The sequence below is a fragment of the Mesitornis unicolor genome, unplaced genomic scaffold, assembly GCF_000695765.1.
Source record: "Mesitornis unicolor isolate BGI_N332 unplaced genomic scaffold, ASM69576v1 scaffold9963, whole genome shotgun sequence".
Taxonomy (NCBI): domain Eukaryota; kingdom Metazoa; phylum Chordata; class Aves; order Mesitornithiformes; family Mesitornithidae; genus Mesitornis; species Mesitornis unicolor.
In genome coordinates, this window is record NW_010172573.1 from 1,756 (window position 1) to 18,351 (window position 16,596).

Genomic DNA, 16,596 nt, shown 5'->3' on the forward strand with positions numbered 1-16,596 from the left:
TGCTGCTGCTGCTGTTCCCAGCGCCGTTGCTGCTGCCGCTGCCCCCCGCCGCCTCCAGCTTGGCTGCGCGAGCCTTGGTCTGGTGCAGGACAGACCTCATGTGGATCTCCAGCGTTGAGCTCTGGCTGTAGGCCACGTTGCAGGTGTTGCACTTGAAGGGTTTGTTGTCTGGGCTGCTGGTGGGTTCGGGCTGCCCGGTAGCAGACTCTTGGAGGGCTCTTTTCAGTTTATGCAGATGGGAAACGGAATTGTAATGGACCAGGAGAATGTTCTTCTGCGTGAATGACTCCTTGCACACCGTGCACTTGTACGGGCGAGACGGATCCAGGAATTTCTCCATCGTGAAGTTCGGGCCCTTCCTGAAGGGCAAGGCCCTTTTCGGTTCGGAGCCAGAGTCCTCTTGCACCGACCCTGAGTCGCTCCCAGTCGGGCTCTGCTTATCCTCCAGGTCGCTCTCCTCCTCCTTGTCTTCCTCCACTATGATAGTGTGGTCTTCAGCGAGCGAAGGGTCGCCCATGGCGAGGAGGTCCCCGTTGACTAGGAGCCCCCCGTAGAGCTGCTGGATGTCTGCCTCGCTCAGCTCCAGGTGGCTGGTCTCCAGGTGCTTCTTCAGGGCCTGGAAGGTGCGGAAGCTGCGCTGGCAGAGGCAGCACATGGTGGCAGCGCGGATGACGTGGTACTGGGAGTGCAGCTGCAGCTTCTCGATGGTTTTGAAGGCCAGGCTGCACTGGTTGCAGCGGTACTTGTAGACGTGGCGGTCAGACACGGGCAGCTGCGGCCGCTTGGCGTGGACGTCGTTGAAGTGCGTCTGCAAGGCTGCCGAGCTCTTGAAGGCCTGGCTGCAGCCCTTCTTCCAGCACAGGAACCCCGCGTCCTCCCGAGCACAGGTCTGGTCCGGCTGCGGCTTGGGGTCTGCGCTGTGCTCGGCACCGTCCGGGGGCAAAAGGCTCTTGGCCGAGTCCTCGGAGACCTCTGTGAAAGCAGAATGGGAGCAAAGCTGAAAACAACACCGGCACACAAGGGCAGATCAACGCCCTTCTTTTGTCCCTGATACATCCCTGTTCTGTTCTCTGCAAGACTATAGGGATTTTTAACATTTCTCCTCCATCTTCATCCATTTATTTTAATACCAGCCCATTACCCTCATCATGGCCCATTGCATAAACCCACACAATTTACTTTCTTGCCCCCTTCGAATATCTGGAGAACATTTGCACACACGTGTCCCGCTAGTGCATTTATCACCTTTAATTCTTCCTTTTCAGTGAAGGCCATTCAGCCACCTGCCTTTGCTGTGCTTCTTTGATGTCCTGCCTATTTTGCAATGAGGATGTTGATCAAACTGAACGCAGTATTTGAGTCCTAGTCCTGTCAAAGCCAGAAACAACAGGAGCGGAACTGGGGTCCTGCTGGCAGCAGCTCAAAGGGCGCTGTCTGAGGGAGGATGGGAGCAGCAGGAACAGGTGCTGGGTGCACTGCCACTTTTCCGGGGTCTGAGAGCAGAGTCCTGCTGGAAAGGACAGCGTGATCTGGGCAGAGCCCCAAAATGGGATCTGGGTACCCAGGGCAGCACTGGCTACACCCTGGTTGTGCCCGTGCTGCCCCAGCAGCACCACTGCCTTGGGGCCGCTTGCCTGGAAGGGAGTGAGCGATGCCATCCTCCTCCTGTGCCCCTACAGCCATGGTCATTCCCGGATTCCTACAGACCTTCCCGGAGGGTGCAGGAGGAGCACGGGCACTGCTTCCCAGCCAGGCATGGGTCAGACGCTCCTGCCATGCAGATGATGCTCCTGGGATGCTCTCACCAGAGTCAGGACTCAAAGCCAGGGATTTACAGCCATAACACAGCACGGCTGAGGAGATCTGGGCAGGTAAGGACTGCAGGCCCCAGGCGCAGCCCCTGATGGGTGCCAGGAGCCGGGGAGCGCTGGGACCCCGCACTCACCAGGCTGCTTCCCCAGCTCCTCTGTGGCCGAAGTCCCGTCCTTCTCTGGGGCAGCTGCCGGGAGGAACATGCTGCTGGGCATCATCACCTCCGGGGTCGTCACCTGGAGACGGGCGAGAGGAAAAACACAGGAAAAGGCTTTAAACAGCGCCAGCGGCAGAACCAGATGCAGCATTGTGAAGTCAGAGGCGTCACTTTTCATAGCTCACTGAAGACTCGTATTTATTAGACAAAGCTCACATCAGTCAAAAGTGTTTCTACAGTTACATTCTGGACATAATTAGCAGTGCACACTTGAAGAATAATCTTATTATTAATATTTTTCCTTTATGTAGAATTCAGACTTTGATCACTGACAATGTTTTGTCATGGGCTGTGAAACTTCTTGTGCAACCAATTAGGTAGATAAGTTGAAAGGCCCACCTTAAGCTGCTGAAAACATAATAAGGCCCCTAATTAAATCATCCCTCGTAAAGTACACTGTAATCTTGAACTAGGGAGCATTGCGGCACTGTTTTCAAAGTGTATCGATGCAGGAAAAGGAGGGGCATGAGAAAGAGAAGTACAAATAAGGAGAGAGGTGACAAAGGAAAGGATGAATAAGGAAAGACTAAAAAGACGGCAAATTGTCTGCGAAATGAAAAGCTTTGGTAACCCTTTCCTTGCTCTGACTGATGCCTCCCCTGCGCCTCTGCAAGCGCCTGCCAAGAACCTGCACCAGCACCACCAGTGCAGTGCTCCAACACCAGAAGAGTCTGCGTGCTTCAACCAGAGATGCTCTCTGACAGAGTCAAGTGTGAACGCTGATGGTTTTCTGGAAAACGGTGTTTCTTGGTATACCCAGTCATGCACAGAGCACCACAGGAACTGACTTGCCAGCAGCTCCCACATGGCTGCCATTGGCCGCAGGACGTCGAGCGTCCTTCTGAAGAGCCAGGGTCTCACCCTGCCCAGCCCCAATCCCCAGTGCAGCAATGGGATGGCAGCCTAGCACAACTGGCACAGCCGTGCTGCGCTCCAGCACCGTGTGGGTGTCCATGGCCTCCATGGCTCCAAGCTGCTGCGTACAGCTCCGAGCTGCTGCGTGCGTCCCCGCTGTGCCCAGGAGCCTCTCCCTGCCACCAGGACTGCAGTGCTTGAAGGAACAGGACCCAACACTGCCGTGTGATGCTGGGGGGCTCCTGCTCCCCACTGCTGACTGCTGGGAATGCACCCGGACAGGCAGGTTCCTGGCAGGACAAGGCTCTCCAGTCCCTGCTGGGCACAAGGAGGGCAGCTGAGCCCTGGATCTCAGCAGAGCGCACGAGGGAGGCTGCTACAGGCACTGAACTGTGCTTTCTGCAGAGGCGAGGAGCACATGGCTCCGAGCGACTGCAGGAGACATCAGGACATCCGTGGTGGGGCTGAAGGTACCGTGCGCAGGATGTGGAACCGTCCTGATCTACAGACATGTCAAAGCCAAGCAAACACAGCCCAGACCCTGGCTGAACCAAGCGAACAGAGCAAAAACAGCCCATGAGAAACCTCGGAAAGAAACACTGGCAAATGGGAGGCTGTGGACACTGGACCTGAACTGGGGAGGGATGCTGAGCTCCCCTGTACTGGGATGGACACTGAGCTCCCCCCATACTGGGATAGATGCTGAGCTTCCTGTACTGGGATGGATGCTGAGCTCTCCTGTACTGGGATGGATGCTGAGCTTCCCCATACTGGGATAGATGCTGAGCTCCCCCATACTGGGATAGATGCTGAGCTCCCTGTTCTGGGATGGATGCTGAGCTCTTCCTTACTGGTATGGATGCTGAGCTCCCCCATACTGGGATGGATGCTGAGGTCCCCCTGTACTGGGAGGGATGCTGAGCTCTTCCTTACTGGTATGGATGCCGAGGTCCCCCTGTACTGGGACGGATGCTGAGCTTCCCCGTACTGGGATGGATGCTGAGCTCCCCGTACTGGGCCTGCACCAGGCCCCAGAGATGTCTGCCAAAAAGGCAGCTGATGCTGATGGATCACAGGAGGGAAGCTGTGCACACCAAATTCAATCCCGTTCTCCTGGAAGCCGGGGAATCTGACGGCTGCGGGTGGTGGTCGGCAGACGTGAAAGGTCACCGTTAATTCCCGGTAGCTGGGCTCGGAGGAGGGGGACGAGCGGGGACGCGAAGGAGGGAAGGAGAGAAAGAGCCGTCCCTCTCAGCTCTATCAGCAGGGAGAGCGCTTTCCTAGGATCTTTAGGAATTATGAAAAATAAATCATGAGAAATTAAAAAAAACCCCAGCAGAGTAGAAAAAGAATAAAATTATCTAACACCTCAGCTGCACATCATTATAGAAAACTGTGGGCTTTTTATACGCATTACAGTAAGGCAGCCATCCCCACTACCACACTCAGTACGACGGATCAGTAATTGTTTTCATACACTTTAATTAGAAAAACTCAGATGGCTATGAATAATAATGGAAAAGAGAGACTTTTGCACTTGAAAGGTTGAAGTCAATCAAGTGTGAATGACGGCAAAAAAGAAAAAAAAAAGACACCAATTCATCAGGCCTCTGTTGTCTCGCCGCGTCTTTAATCATAATTCCTGATTGGGATTCAAGAAGGCAGTAAGCAGCGGTTCTTTGTCTGCCTTCACCTTCCGTCAATTAACTCTCCCCGAAATATAATCATCAACCTCACACGCTCCTCTGCATCTTAATCTGGGGCTCCAAACCAGTAAGTCCTGCCCTATATGTGTTTAAGTAATTACCTTTATCTACCTGTATCTCCATAGCCACAGTTCTCACCCTCCTTCCACCCCTCCCTCCACAGCAAAATAAAAAAGAACAGAAAAGGGGGTGAAGAGGGAAAAAGCGGTGGCACATTAAATTGCTACAGGCACAAAACCCCCACGGGCAAACAGAGAGAAGCTTGGGAAAGGTGCAGGCCACTGGAAATGTGGGCACGGGTGCTGCAGACGGGGCCGCAAAGCCTTGGGAAGGCGGTGCTGCTCTGCTCAGCTCCGGGAGCTGGGTGCTCTCCCTGCTCAGCACCACCCAGGATGGTCCTGGGGGGGCCGCCCCTTCGCCCCTCCATCCTCCAGGGCAGGACCACGCGGTCCCTGCACCGCATGGACCACCAAGGCAGACATGGTGGAAACAGGCCGCACGTCTCACATCGTTACGTATTTACACTGATTGCACACTGCCCGTCTGAAACAATTTGTCCTTTGGTGCTGCAGACCGACCAGGGATGCTCCATTTCCCTGCATGCACAGGAAACGCCTCGCGCTGCAGCTCCTTTCCCATCACCACAACAGCGGGAGCAGCGTGGACAGAGAGGTTGGGCAGGACACGGCCACCGGCGGGTACAGGAGACACCACGCTCTGCGACACAGCGCTTGCTCTCCAGGTGTATCTCAACAGCATCGGCTGGTGTGTGCCCCCCCCGCACACAGCCGGTGGATGCTGAACAACCGCCACCTCCCTCGCACCCGCGCAGGCAACACCCGGCACGCGGTGCCGTGCCCCCAGCCCTGTTCAACTGCCCTTCAACACTGGCCTGTCCGCAGTGGCAATGCCTCCGTCAGCGAGAATTGGTATTAAAATACAGCCCTACAGACCAAAGGCTGTGATTTGTCTTCTTCCTTCAGAGTCAGCACCTCCAGGAAAACCCCTGACGCTGGGGCAGGGATTCAGGGCACACACTGTGCTGTCTGTCCCTGTCCCCATCCCTGTTCCTGTTCTGCCCTGTAGGGCAGGGAACTCATCTGGGCAAAGAGCAAAGGAGGAGGAAGTCTGGGCCAGAGACTGTGACAGCCCCTTCTGCACCCCACGGTGAAACATCTCCTCTGCGGTCTGCACTGGAGAGGGGAGCACGGTGGAGAACTCTCCTCTGCAGATGGGAACATTGGCTGGAAACCTCCCCATGGAGATGGGAACATGGTGGAGAACTCCCCTCTGGAGATGGGAACACTGGATGAGAAATTCCCCCTGGAGATGGGAACATTGGCTGGAAACCTCCCTTGGAGATGGGAACAGCAGCCATGAACTCCCCTCCAGAGCAGAGTGCTGAGAAGCCCATCACCTGCCTTACAAGATGGGAGGTTGTAGGGACAAGCCTCTGCTTCCACGGACCCTCCCTTTCAGATGAAATCCAGATCCCTCAAGCAGATCCCATTTCTTTATGTTGCTGAGATCACTGCTGTGTGTGGGCACCTCAGTTTGAGGGCCATTTCCACAGGCAATGTGGTCCCGAGTGATGCAGAACCCCCAGGGCCTCACTGCCCCACACGTGCCCTCGCAGATGGCACAGGCCCTGTCACCGGTCTGAGGACAACCCATGGGCCCTCGCAGTGACAACCCATGGCAGTGACAGGCTCCTGCCACCGTGGCTCCGAGGTTTTCAAGGCGATGAATGGTGGAGCCGCTGATCATGGGCCGAGACGCAGCCCCCTCCTGCACTGACACGCGTATTCATGGCACGTCCGAGAAACTCCTCCTGGCCAGCGTGAGCAGCCAGCGCCCCGCAGCCGCCCGCTCACGCCTCCCTCTGGACCAGGCTGCCCACGGTGTGGATGGTGCAGGTCCTGTGAGTGCCCCAAAACGCCGGTGTGGGGCGGCTTTGAGAAGCAAATCTCTGGACGGGGTCTGCGGAGACACAGTGCTGTCCCCATGCCCGTGTACCAGGGGGAAATACACCCGCCACGCAAGGTTCCCAACCAGACAAAGGAGGTAATTTCCATTACAAAGAGAGAGAGAGGGTGCTGGAGTGAAAAGCTTCATTAGACTCAGAGAGGCAAAGCGATGGCAGTATACCAAGGTCACTTCTAATTTAGACCATCTAATTGGCAAACATGGCTCCAAATGGCTATCATCTCACAGGGCTCAGAATTAATGAAGCCCGATTATTTTCATTACCTTCATCCGAGATGGAGAATGAGACACAGAGTGAGAGGGAAAGGGGGGGAGTGGGAGGGGGCGAGAAGGAGGGAGAGAGAAAAATTGAATGACAGCAGAAGGGAGAGAGCAATAAGAAAAGACAATAGCAAAGAAGGGAAAAACGTGAAGACGGCAAGAGGAGAAGGGAGGATGGCAGGGACAGGGCAGAAACGCTCCAAAAGCAAGGAAGAGATGGCTGAAGCAGCAGGAAGACGCCCTAAACCGAGGAAGAGCGAACTGACAACAGCCACGGCGGGAGAGGAATGTGCAGGAGGACGAACCGCGGGAGGAGGGAGCGCTCCCTGCTCCCAGAGGCTCTCGGGAAGCCGTCCCTGCTCCGGCTGCAGCCCATCAGTCTTGTCAATCGCCGGTGCGGGCGAACTGCACTTCACCCTCATTAAGGGGCTCTGTGCTGCGGCGGTGCAGGCCCCAGCTCAGCCCAGAGGCTGCTCTGTGGAAAGATGGCGATCAGACCTGCTCACAGCGGCCGAGAGCCACGTGAAGTAATTCGGCCTCCTTCGCCCACCAGCCCCGCGGAGGGGAAGTCACAGGGGATGGGGGAGCCCCTGCCCTGCCCCATGGGGGTTTTCCTGCCCGTTCATATCACAGGCACATGGGGTGTGCTCCTCTCCATGGCTGCAGCCCCGTCCCCGTGCCCGGCCGTGGGGAGGCCCCGGTGTCCCCTGGGAGCGCCAGCGCGGCTGCTCGGGATGAAAAGGACGGGCAGACACAGCAGCCCGAGATGCTGAGCACAGGCAGCAGCCGTTCCCATGGCAACAGACATATTAGACACTGCAGGTTCCTGAAAGGCGTCTGATAAGGTATTATTAACTGGAGCCTCCTCCGAACGCCGGGCGCAAAGACGCTGCATCCAAAGGGACCTGGCTCCCATTTACCGGACTGCAATTCCCTCGCGGCGGCACCAGGACCCGATTCGTGTGTCAGACTGAGACAGGAGCCTTGGCTGGGATGAGCAAAATCAGGAGCCTTCAGTGCCGCCAGGTCCTGCACAAGCCATACTGATTCCTCAAAATATCTGCCATTTAATGCAAAAAGAACAGCCCTCCTGACCCACTCCTGTGTGCCCTGGGGCAGGAGAGGCCTCGGGACGCACCTCTGGGTACCAAAGGAAACCACCAAAGGGTGGAAACGCTTGAGAGAAGCCAGAGGATGAGGTTCAGGGCTTGAGCCATCCTCAGGGTGCCCAGCAGGAGCCTGCACACCACAGCAGGATGGATGCGCTCACCCGAGGGGCCTGTCCTGCACCACAGCTGCTTTGGCCGCAGCCCAGTGCGGTGTCCTGGCCCCTGGACCAGTGGCCGCTGTGTCCTTGCTCCCTGGGGGACGCAGACCTGGCCAAGAACACCCACTGCAGCCCCATGAGGAACAACCACTTCACACCGACACAACCGATGCCCTCGGCAAACTGGTTATGCTTGTGGGCGTGAGGACGCTCAGCTTCTGCTCTTGTGCGGTCATGGTGTCTTCCATCCAGTTAGCCAGGAGCCAACCAGATCCCTTCAGGTCCCCTAAGGTGTTTACTCGCTGCCATCAGTCCACAGGGATGCGGGTGGCAGCGTGAGGTCTGTGCTGGGACAGCTCCTGGCCCCATGGCCACGGCAGCGTTGTGGGGTCAGCGAGCGGCTGGGGCTCCTCTCCCCGCCTCCCTACACAGTGGTGCTTGGGGAGTGTTGGGGGGGAATTTAAGGGGTTTTATGATGTGACACCTACCTGGGGTTCAGGTGGTTCTTGCGGGTGGTCAGGACCATTGGTCCAATCGTGGCCACCGCGAGCCCTTGTGGCTTTTTGGGGGGCGGGAGGACCCCTCGGCCCCTCCCAGAAAAAAAAAAAATCGTGGCCACCGCGAGCCCTTGTGGCTTGTGGGGCGCAGGATGCACTCTTGGCTCCTGCAGAGCCCAATGGGGCCAAGAGGGAGGGCAGAGAAACGAGAGCAGGCAGCTGGTAAAGCAAAGGGGAAGATGAAGAGCACAAGGACATTTGAGAAGGAGCCACCAGAGGCCTGGGAGGGGGACAGAGAGAGAGCAGAGGAGCAGAGCTGGGGGTGCTGATGGCCCAGCCAGTACAGGACACGTGGATTACAACACTGCCAGGGATTGGCAAAGGGAGAATGGAAGCAGAAATGGGGTGCAAGGGAAAAAAATCAGAGAAAGAACTGTCAGGAATCACAATAAACACTTGTTTTATACACTTGTGACAAGTTCTTAAATGCAGACACAACCTTGCCTTGAAGATTGTACCAAAGAAGTGAGTGTAGAAATCTGACAATACATCCCATTTGTGAATTTAGAAGGGTTTTTGAAAATGTGCCTTATTAATTCTACCTGTATCTTAAACTGACACCAGCGAGTGGAAAGGCGCACGCATATGAAGCCTATGAAAAGGGAATTCATGACAGGAACGTTCTGGACTCCAGACGTTATTTACTGAAGCAAGCTCCTGAGGCTGGGGGAGCCTTTGTGAGCGTTTCGGGGCTGCGGCTGCGTGCCCCGGTCCCGCAGAGGAGGTCCGGGCGCTGCAGACATGGGCACAGCAGCAGCGGGGAATGGGGCGAGGCCAGGAACAGCCCAAGCTCCCACAAACGGGGACCTGAACCCACGCTGCTCACTCACAGCTCTCGAGCTGGATGTGTTTCCGTGCCTGGAGGTGGTGATGCAGGAGCATTCCCATGCCGGGGGCTCACACCAGGGCGCAGGGCAGAACAGGCGCCCGGTGCGCACACACACGTGTATGCTGAACGTGACCCAGCGTTGGGAGGAGCCGCTCCCCTCCAGGGCACTGCAGCAGCAATCACAGCCCACACATGGACACCGTGTCCTGCGACAAACACCTGAGACACGGAGCTGGTACAGGTTGAGAGCTCTGTGTGACCACGGGTGACTTTATCCAGCCCAATTCCACCCTGCACTTCAGTGGCTGACTTCCCACTTCAGACAGTGAGAACTGTGTGTGCTCAACTTCTAATTTAAAACCTGGAACTTCAAAACATCTTAAAAACAGCACTTGAAACCATAGCTCTGTCTTGAACAGTGCCATAAGGTTCCAGCTCCCTTGGGCCAATGGCAGCGCATCCCTTGCTTGTTGAAGTTACCTGGAAAAGGGAACTGTCACAACAAAAGCGTTGCAGTTCGGGATGGAGCAACCCCTCACAGAAGCAACAGATCCAACTCTTCTCACACAACCACAGCCACGGCCCTCGCTAAGTGAGCACAGCGCAGAACACGGGCAGCACAACAGGACTGCCTCTTCTCCACGAGATGAGAGTAACTCTACTGGTTCTTAAAATTGTGTTTTTACCAGAAGCCCGATACTCGATCTCCTGTACTGTTACCTTACCACCCTGGCTGCCCTCCTTAGGAAGCGCTCACCAGCACACGGGAGCAGCACAGCACATCAGCTACTGCATCGCCCAGAGTGTCTGTGCAAAATGCGATCCCATGCAATGACCTCAGCGGCTACAGGAAATCAGATGTATTCTCATCTCTTCACAGGGCAACACTGCAACATCGCCAGCTGCCACAGGCAGGGACGAGACCATCTCTGCTGACAAAACACGCAGGGATGGGAGAACCTGCAAGGCCGAGCCTGACAGACGCAGAGCAGCCCCGCGCAGCCAAGTACGATGGTGCAGGAGAAGCCGTGCTCTGCTCCTCGTCCGTGCGAGGAAGCCGCAGACGTGTTCGACCATGCTGGCACTCACCGTCATGATGAGCTTCTCGACGCAGTCCGGTGAGACGCTGTGCAGGTGGGTGAGGTGCAGCTGCAGGTGGATCTTGTTGTTCAGCATGTCCTGGCACAGCGGGCAGCGCAGCATGGGCTGCACCGAGTGCTGCGTCATGGCGTGCACCCGCAGCCGGTTCACGTCCGTGTTGCTGTACTTGCAGTAGGGACACTGATACATCTGCAGGGCAAGAAAAATGAATCACGCAACTGTTACAGCTTTCCTCTTTCCTTACAGCCACACTCTGGTAACTCCATGCCTTCTCCTACCACCCGTTATGGCCTTTCATCCTCCTTCTCCCATTTCATTCTTTGCTTTTGGCACATATGAAACCAATTACCTGCTCACAGATGCACAAAAAGCTGGGTTCTTCTTCCTTACCTGCTCTGATTTGGTCTCCTCCGAAGTTTTTGACCATTTAAAGGAGAGAGGCGACTCAGAGCTGCTGGGAAATGATATTCGTTTGGAGGATGCTGGAGGCTCTGCCAGCTCCTTCTCTGCCTGGCTGGCTGGTGCTGCAACACAAAGAGATTTACATCAGGACATCCTCAAAGAGGCTCCACTTGGACACAGGCAGCATCGCCACTCACTTTGTGCTGCTCCTGGAAACACATACCAGGGCATTGGAGGATGAGTCTGAGCCTAACTTACAGAGCCCGCCTGGCCAAGAGAAGCTCTCTCTTGGTTATCTTCCATAGTAAAGGAACTGTGTCATTTACAGCCCCAAGGAGAGGAATCCCAGCTGGTCCTGTGGGCTGCTCACAACCCGCTGGGTGCAGGAGCCTTGTGCTGTGTCTGTTGGACACACGCGTGCGTGGACACACGCGCAGGCCAATGCGTCACCTCCAGGAGCAGCCGGACTGACCCAGCAGAGCTCCTTGCCCCCAAGGGCTCTCAGATGGACACTGGGGATCTGGCCTTGCTGAGGGATGGAAGCTGCGGCTGTCAACCCACCCCAGTGGATCTGCTGGGATCAGCGCGGGAACAGCACCAGGAGCTGCACCCAGGGAACTTCCCACACTTGGCCCCACCACAACCACCATGCAGAGACCCGGCCTGCAGCCAGCGCTGGGACGGGACCCGGGCACTCTCACACGCACTGAGGAAAAGGGATTTTAGTTCAGCAGAACAGGAAGAAGCAAACGAGCCCCGGAGTCAACAGAAACACTGCAAGTTGAGGCGCTCAAGCAGCACATCCTGACCTTTACCCCTCCCCCGGACCCCTGCAGTCCATAAATTTGTGGGACATCTATTATTTAAAAACTGTAAGGACAAGTATATTATACACAGCCCCCGTCTCCTCCTCCCCGAACACACATTCATAACAGTACTTTAATCTGTCTCGAATCGACTTCAAACCCATTTCGCCCTTAATGGGAGTTATTCATTTTCACTTGAAAGGTAATATATGACAGCTGGATATTTAATATGATGGATCGGCTGCCGATTAACAAGGCACTGTAGCGTTCTTAGACTGGTCCCCCATACTCTTCCCATGTCTCTAATTCTCTTTGTGAGCCCACTGGTATCCGCTCCTTGTTTCAGAAGATGTCATCAGAGCAAGACGTGTGTAATCCGCTTCCTGCTCAAGGAGCCTTCTCCTCCCCAACACGAGCTGTGTTTCGGATGGTGCAAGTGGCCCCGCTAAGGAGGGTCATGGCTGCTGACACCATCCCCTCCACGGTGCGACCTCGGGCGCTGCAGCATCAGCCCCAGTCAGGCCTGGAGGCTGGGACCGCAGACCCCAGGGCTGGGACAGAGTCTGCTGTCCCTCTCGGACCTCTTCCTAGGACAGTGATGCTGTCTTGGCATGGTCCGGGAGGGTCCCTCTGTATGTGCCAATGGCCACCTCAAACCTTGGGGTCTCATCTGCTCTGCAAGACACTGCCGAGCGCTGCTGTGAGCGCTGCTGGCTCTGCCAGCCTGCGAGAGGGACAGGGGACACAGTGGGAAGGGCCGGGCTGAAGGAGCCTCTGCTCCTGTACGGTGGAACCTTTCTTCTGGGCAGCAGCCTGGCTAGAATTAGGGAAAGTAAAAGGTCACTACAACTTACATTTATCTACCATCTCCAAAGCGCCCATTTTTATGAAACGCACTTGATCCAACCCAGAACTTTAATCCTCCAAACCCAGAATCATTAATGACTGTCCAGACCCCACAATAACTGGTATGTTGCAGACTGCCGAAAAACGCCTGCCGAGTATTTGTTCTAAGTGGTACTTTTTGAGTTGACAGCTTAAGCGGGAATTTCGACACCGAGACCGGAGTTTACTGTTGATAAACAGCCAACGCACGGCGTGACACATTCAGTCCACATCACAGATCAGAGGAACTCAGAGCTCGCTGCTGCCTGCAGAAACGAGGACGCGCAGCTCGGTGCTGAGCTCTCCAGCAGCAGCGCGGGACCCACAGTCTTTGTGGGGTGCACGGGACAAAACGTCCTCATCCAAAAATGCCCCAGGGGCCCCAGCACCCGAGGAAGGGAGCACGGGTCTGTGCCCTGGCCACGTCTGAGACCAGTGCAGTGGTGCAGGCCTTGCAGGACAGAAGGGAATCTGGGTTTAACGTATCACACACAACTACAAATCAATCAGTATTTTGACTCTTTAAATGGATTTAGTTCAGATTTGTCAACAAGCCAAGCGCCACGGGATGGGGCTGCTGCAGACGAGCTGGCCCGACACAGCGCTTCCTGGAGACCTCCTGGTCTTCTCACTCTTCAGAGGGCGGGGCAGGAACCCTGACAGGTGCCACTTCGGAGGTGGGATAGACCCTGCCTTGGACATGGGATAGACCCTGCCTGGGATGTGGGATAGACCCTGCCTTGGATGTGGGATGGGATCCTGTCTGGGACATGGGATAAACCCTGCCTGGGATGTGGGATAGACCCTGCCTTGGACGTGGGATGGGACCCTGCCTGGGACATGGAATGGGATCCTGCCTTGGATGTGGGATAGACCCTGCCTTGGACATGGGATCCCTTCCTGTGCCAGGCCCAGGGACAGACCCATGAGGGTCCCTCATGCTGCCTGCTCTGGATCCTGGTGGGAAGGGAGCCGCCCCCCAGCCATCAGATTCTTTAGCTAAAGCACCGCTGACAGCCCCTTCATCTAAACTTCCATCTCCCAACCCAGCAACATAATGGAGAAGCCAATTAAATGATTATTAATTCATGCTGCTTTCCGTAAGCCAGAGGTTCTCATCTCCCTGCATTCCGTAAACCAGCTTGCCACTTGCCCTAGAAATTTACAGTGGGGTTTCTCCTTTCGCCATTGATTTAACGAACGCTGCCCTCCCTGCCCCCGTCTGCTGAAAAATCCCTTCCCACCGCCTTCAGCAGCCTGGGAAAAAGTTTCCATGGGAGCGGGGAGCGGTGTTTTCACTGCCCGATGGAAAATCAGATCCATATTTGGCAGCAGCTCCCTCCTCGGCTCCCTGACGTCTCCGTTACTCAGCACATGAGCCCCTGGCCCGTGCTGACCTGGCCGCTGCACCGCACGGCCCACGGATGGAGATACCACCACGGCAGCTGTCACCCGCATGGGCCTCGTGGAGGAGCATCCTCCGGCGGTGTTGGTTTTCCTCCCAAAATCCCGAGGTCAGAGCAGCCGTTTCAGTGGTTTCACACTCACATGGCTGAGGGGCACGGCCAGGCCCCATGGCCCAGACCTGCGAGCCCCGCTCGGGGCTTCCCAAAAAGCACTTGGACCACAGCGCTGCTGCGGCGCTGCCACTCGTTACCGCCCATCTTAATAACACATGGAGGGATGTTTCCTTCTGAAACACCGCCTGTTTACATCCCTTCTCCCCGAAGGTGCCGTCCTTCTAATAAGATGTTGTAGCCACACTAACAACCAGCCCTTCATATTGCCTGTTGCTCTACAGTATTTTTTCAACCCTGTATCTGATAAATAACGTGCTTGCGTGATGGACAGAAGTAAATACACAGAGATTTGCAAGCACACTTTTGTACCCAGACCTTTATTGCTGCCTTTCAGAAACGTGGCCCTGAAAGAGGCCAAATAATTTGTTTTCCTAATGCTGTGTCATACCTTGCAGCCTGCAGTGAGTGCGAACAGCTGAATTACTATGAAATATTCATAGGACAGGACCCAGGAGCCCCGGCTGCCACCAGACTTTGCTGCCCGGCTCTGTACAAATCAGGCACCCAGGAAATGCTGCGGGGGTGTGGGGAGGCTGCGAGCATCCACATTCCCTGCTCCGCAAACCGGGAGAGAGAAACCGACCCACGGCGGCCGGGCTGGAAACCAACAGCAGCAGAAGGGCATGGATCAGCCTCAAAGTGAGGAGAGCCCAGCGCTGACCCCAGGGGCAGGACAGGTCCCGCTCTGCCGGGAAACGTGCACCGGGAAAGATGGGGTGTGTGGAAAATCACCCCTTTATGTGCCCATTGCAACCCCCCAAAGCACCGCGCGTTTCCCCCAGCAGCGGTGTCCGAGGCCGTATCTGTAGAACCCTGGGAAACCTTGGCTTTTCCAGATTACAAAGTGGCCGAAAGGAAACAAGCAAGAATCTTTTATATTTACCCATTTCATACGGTTCTTGAGCCAGCTATCAATGTGTGTGAACACTACTGCCCAATTCAACTGAATAAATATTTCAACTAACCCGCCACGAGAGTCCACATCAACTAACTTATTAAACCACCGTGCTGAGCTTGGGAAACACCATAAACATTGTAATTCTGCTCACAGAATGACAACAGTAACTCCTCACACCCAGCAGCAAGGGGTCCTCAGCCCCACGGGAGCTGGGGCCGAGAGCTGCTCCATCGCCCGGCTCCATCGCCCCGGCCCCGTCCTGCCCTGGTCCCCGCCATCTCCCAGCCACGCAGTGCTCAGCAATCGCCATATATTAAAGAAGTGAAGGCGGCCGCGGGGGAGGGGCAGTAATAGATTTCCGTCAGGATGTGCCTGACCTGTTTTTTTCAATTTCAGTAATTAGAAAGGCAGTGGGCCTGTAGGAATTATTCATAAACTGCAGGAGCTGTGCAGTATACATTTATGTTAAACATGTCAAATCCGATTGAAATCATGCCTGCCAGCACCATACTCCATAAACACACTTTTCTGCAACAATTTCCCAGCTCTCGGCAGCCCATTAATACCTCCTTTAATAGCAATCTACCACGGATTCGAATCAGGGATGCTCCATTGCACTAATTGCTCTGTGTTAGGTGAGCATCATGGATTAAAGAAAAAAAAATCATTAAAAAAAATAAAAGCCCTTCAGGCTAGTCCTCTAGAAGTATTTCATTTCAATCTATATTTTAAGTAGACTTTGTCTCTTGTTTTTGTGGAAAACCCCCTGATATTCTACATCCACACAACTGGCAGTGCATTAAGTCTCTTGCGTAGCTGGGTCACTGCAGACGAAGGTTTTTCTCCAATCAGGAAACACGCACAAGCCCCAGCCCAAATCTCCGAAGTCTTGTTCTGATCCACCCTGGTCGGCTCAGGCCTGAGCTGGAGCCCACATGCTGCATATTAATTAATGATATTAATGATTTACACCCTGTCTTAGGAACAGAGCTGGAACAGTCACCATTTCTCTGCTCCTCCTTTACTGGTGATGAATCTCGGGTTGGTCACGATGGGATCGTTCCCATCCCTGGCCATGGGCAGAGCATCCCTGGCCATGGGCAGAGCATCCCCAGCTCCTGGGGCGGCTCTGGAGCAGGCAGGGGAGCGGGGCAAGGGCTGCTCTGAGCGTCTGAGGGACTCCGTGTTTGAAGGGTCACACCACAGCGCTAGGGATGGTGAACACCGCTGGTAATGGTGAACACCGCTAGAGATGGTGAACACCGCTGGGGATGGTGAACACCGCTAGGGATGGTGAACACCGTTAGAGATGGCGAACACCGCTAGGGATGGTGAACACCACTGGGGATGGTGAACACTGCTGGTGATGGTGAACACTGCTGGTGATGGTGAACACTGCTAGGATGGGGGAAAATGGTGGGGATGGGGGACACC

The 16,596-nt window shown here is 55.4% G+C and overlaps 1 protein-coding gene across 1 annotated transcript in view; it reads right to left on the reverse strand.

Moving 5' to 3' along the window:
• LOC104537530 (zinc finger homeobox protein 3-like) overlaps nucleotides 1-16,596 on the reverse strand; it is a gene marked incomplete at its 3' end in the record, with an annotated part of 68,982 nt that overhangs the window by 1,749 nt on the left and 50,637 nt on the right. Inside the window, exons 4-7 of the mRNA XM_010180435.1 lie at nucleotides 10,982-11,109; nucleotides 10,580-10,780; nucleotides 1,946-2,048; nucleotides 4-972 (exon numbers count right to left, since the gene is read on the reverse strand). Of these exons, the coding sequence (XP_010178737.1) occupies nucleotides 4-972; nucleotides 1,946-2,048; nucleotides 10,580-10,780; nucleotides 10,982-11,109 (1,401 nt within the window). The remainder of the gene's footprint in view (nucleotides 1-3; nucleotides 973-1,945; nucleotides 2,049-10,579; nucleotides 10,781-10,981; nucleotides 11,110-16,596) is intronic.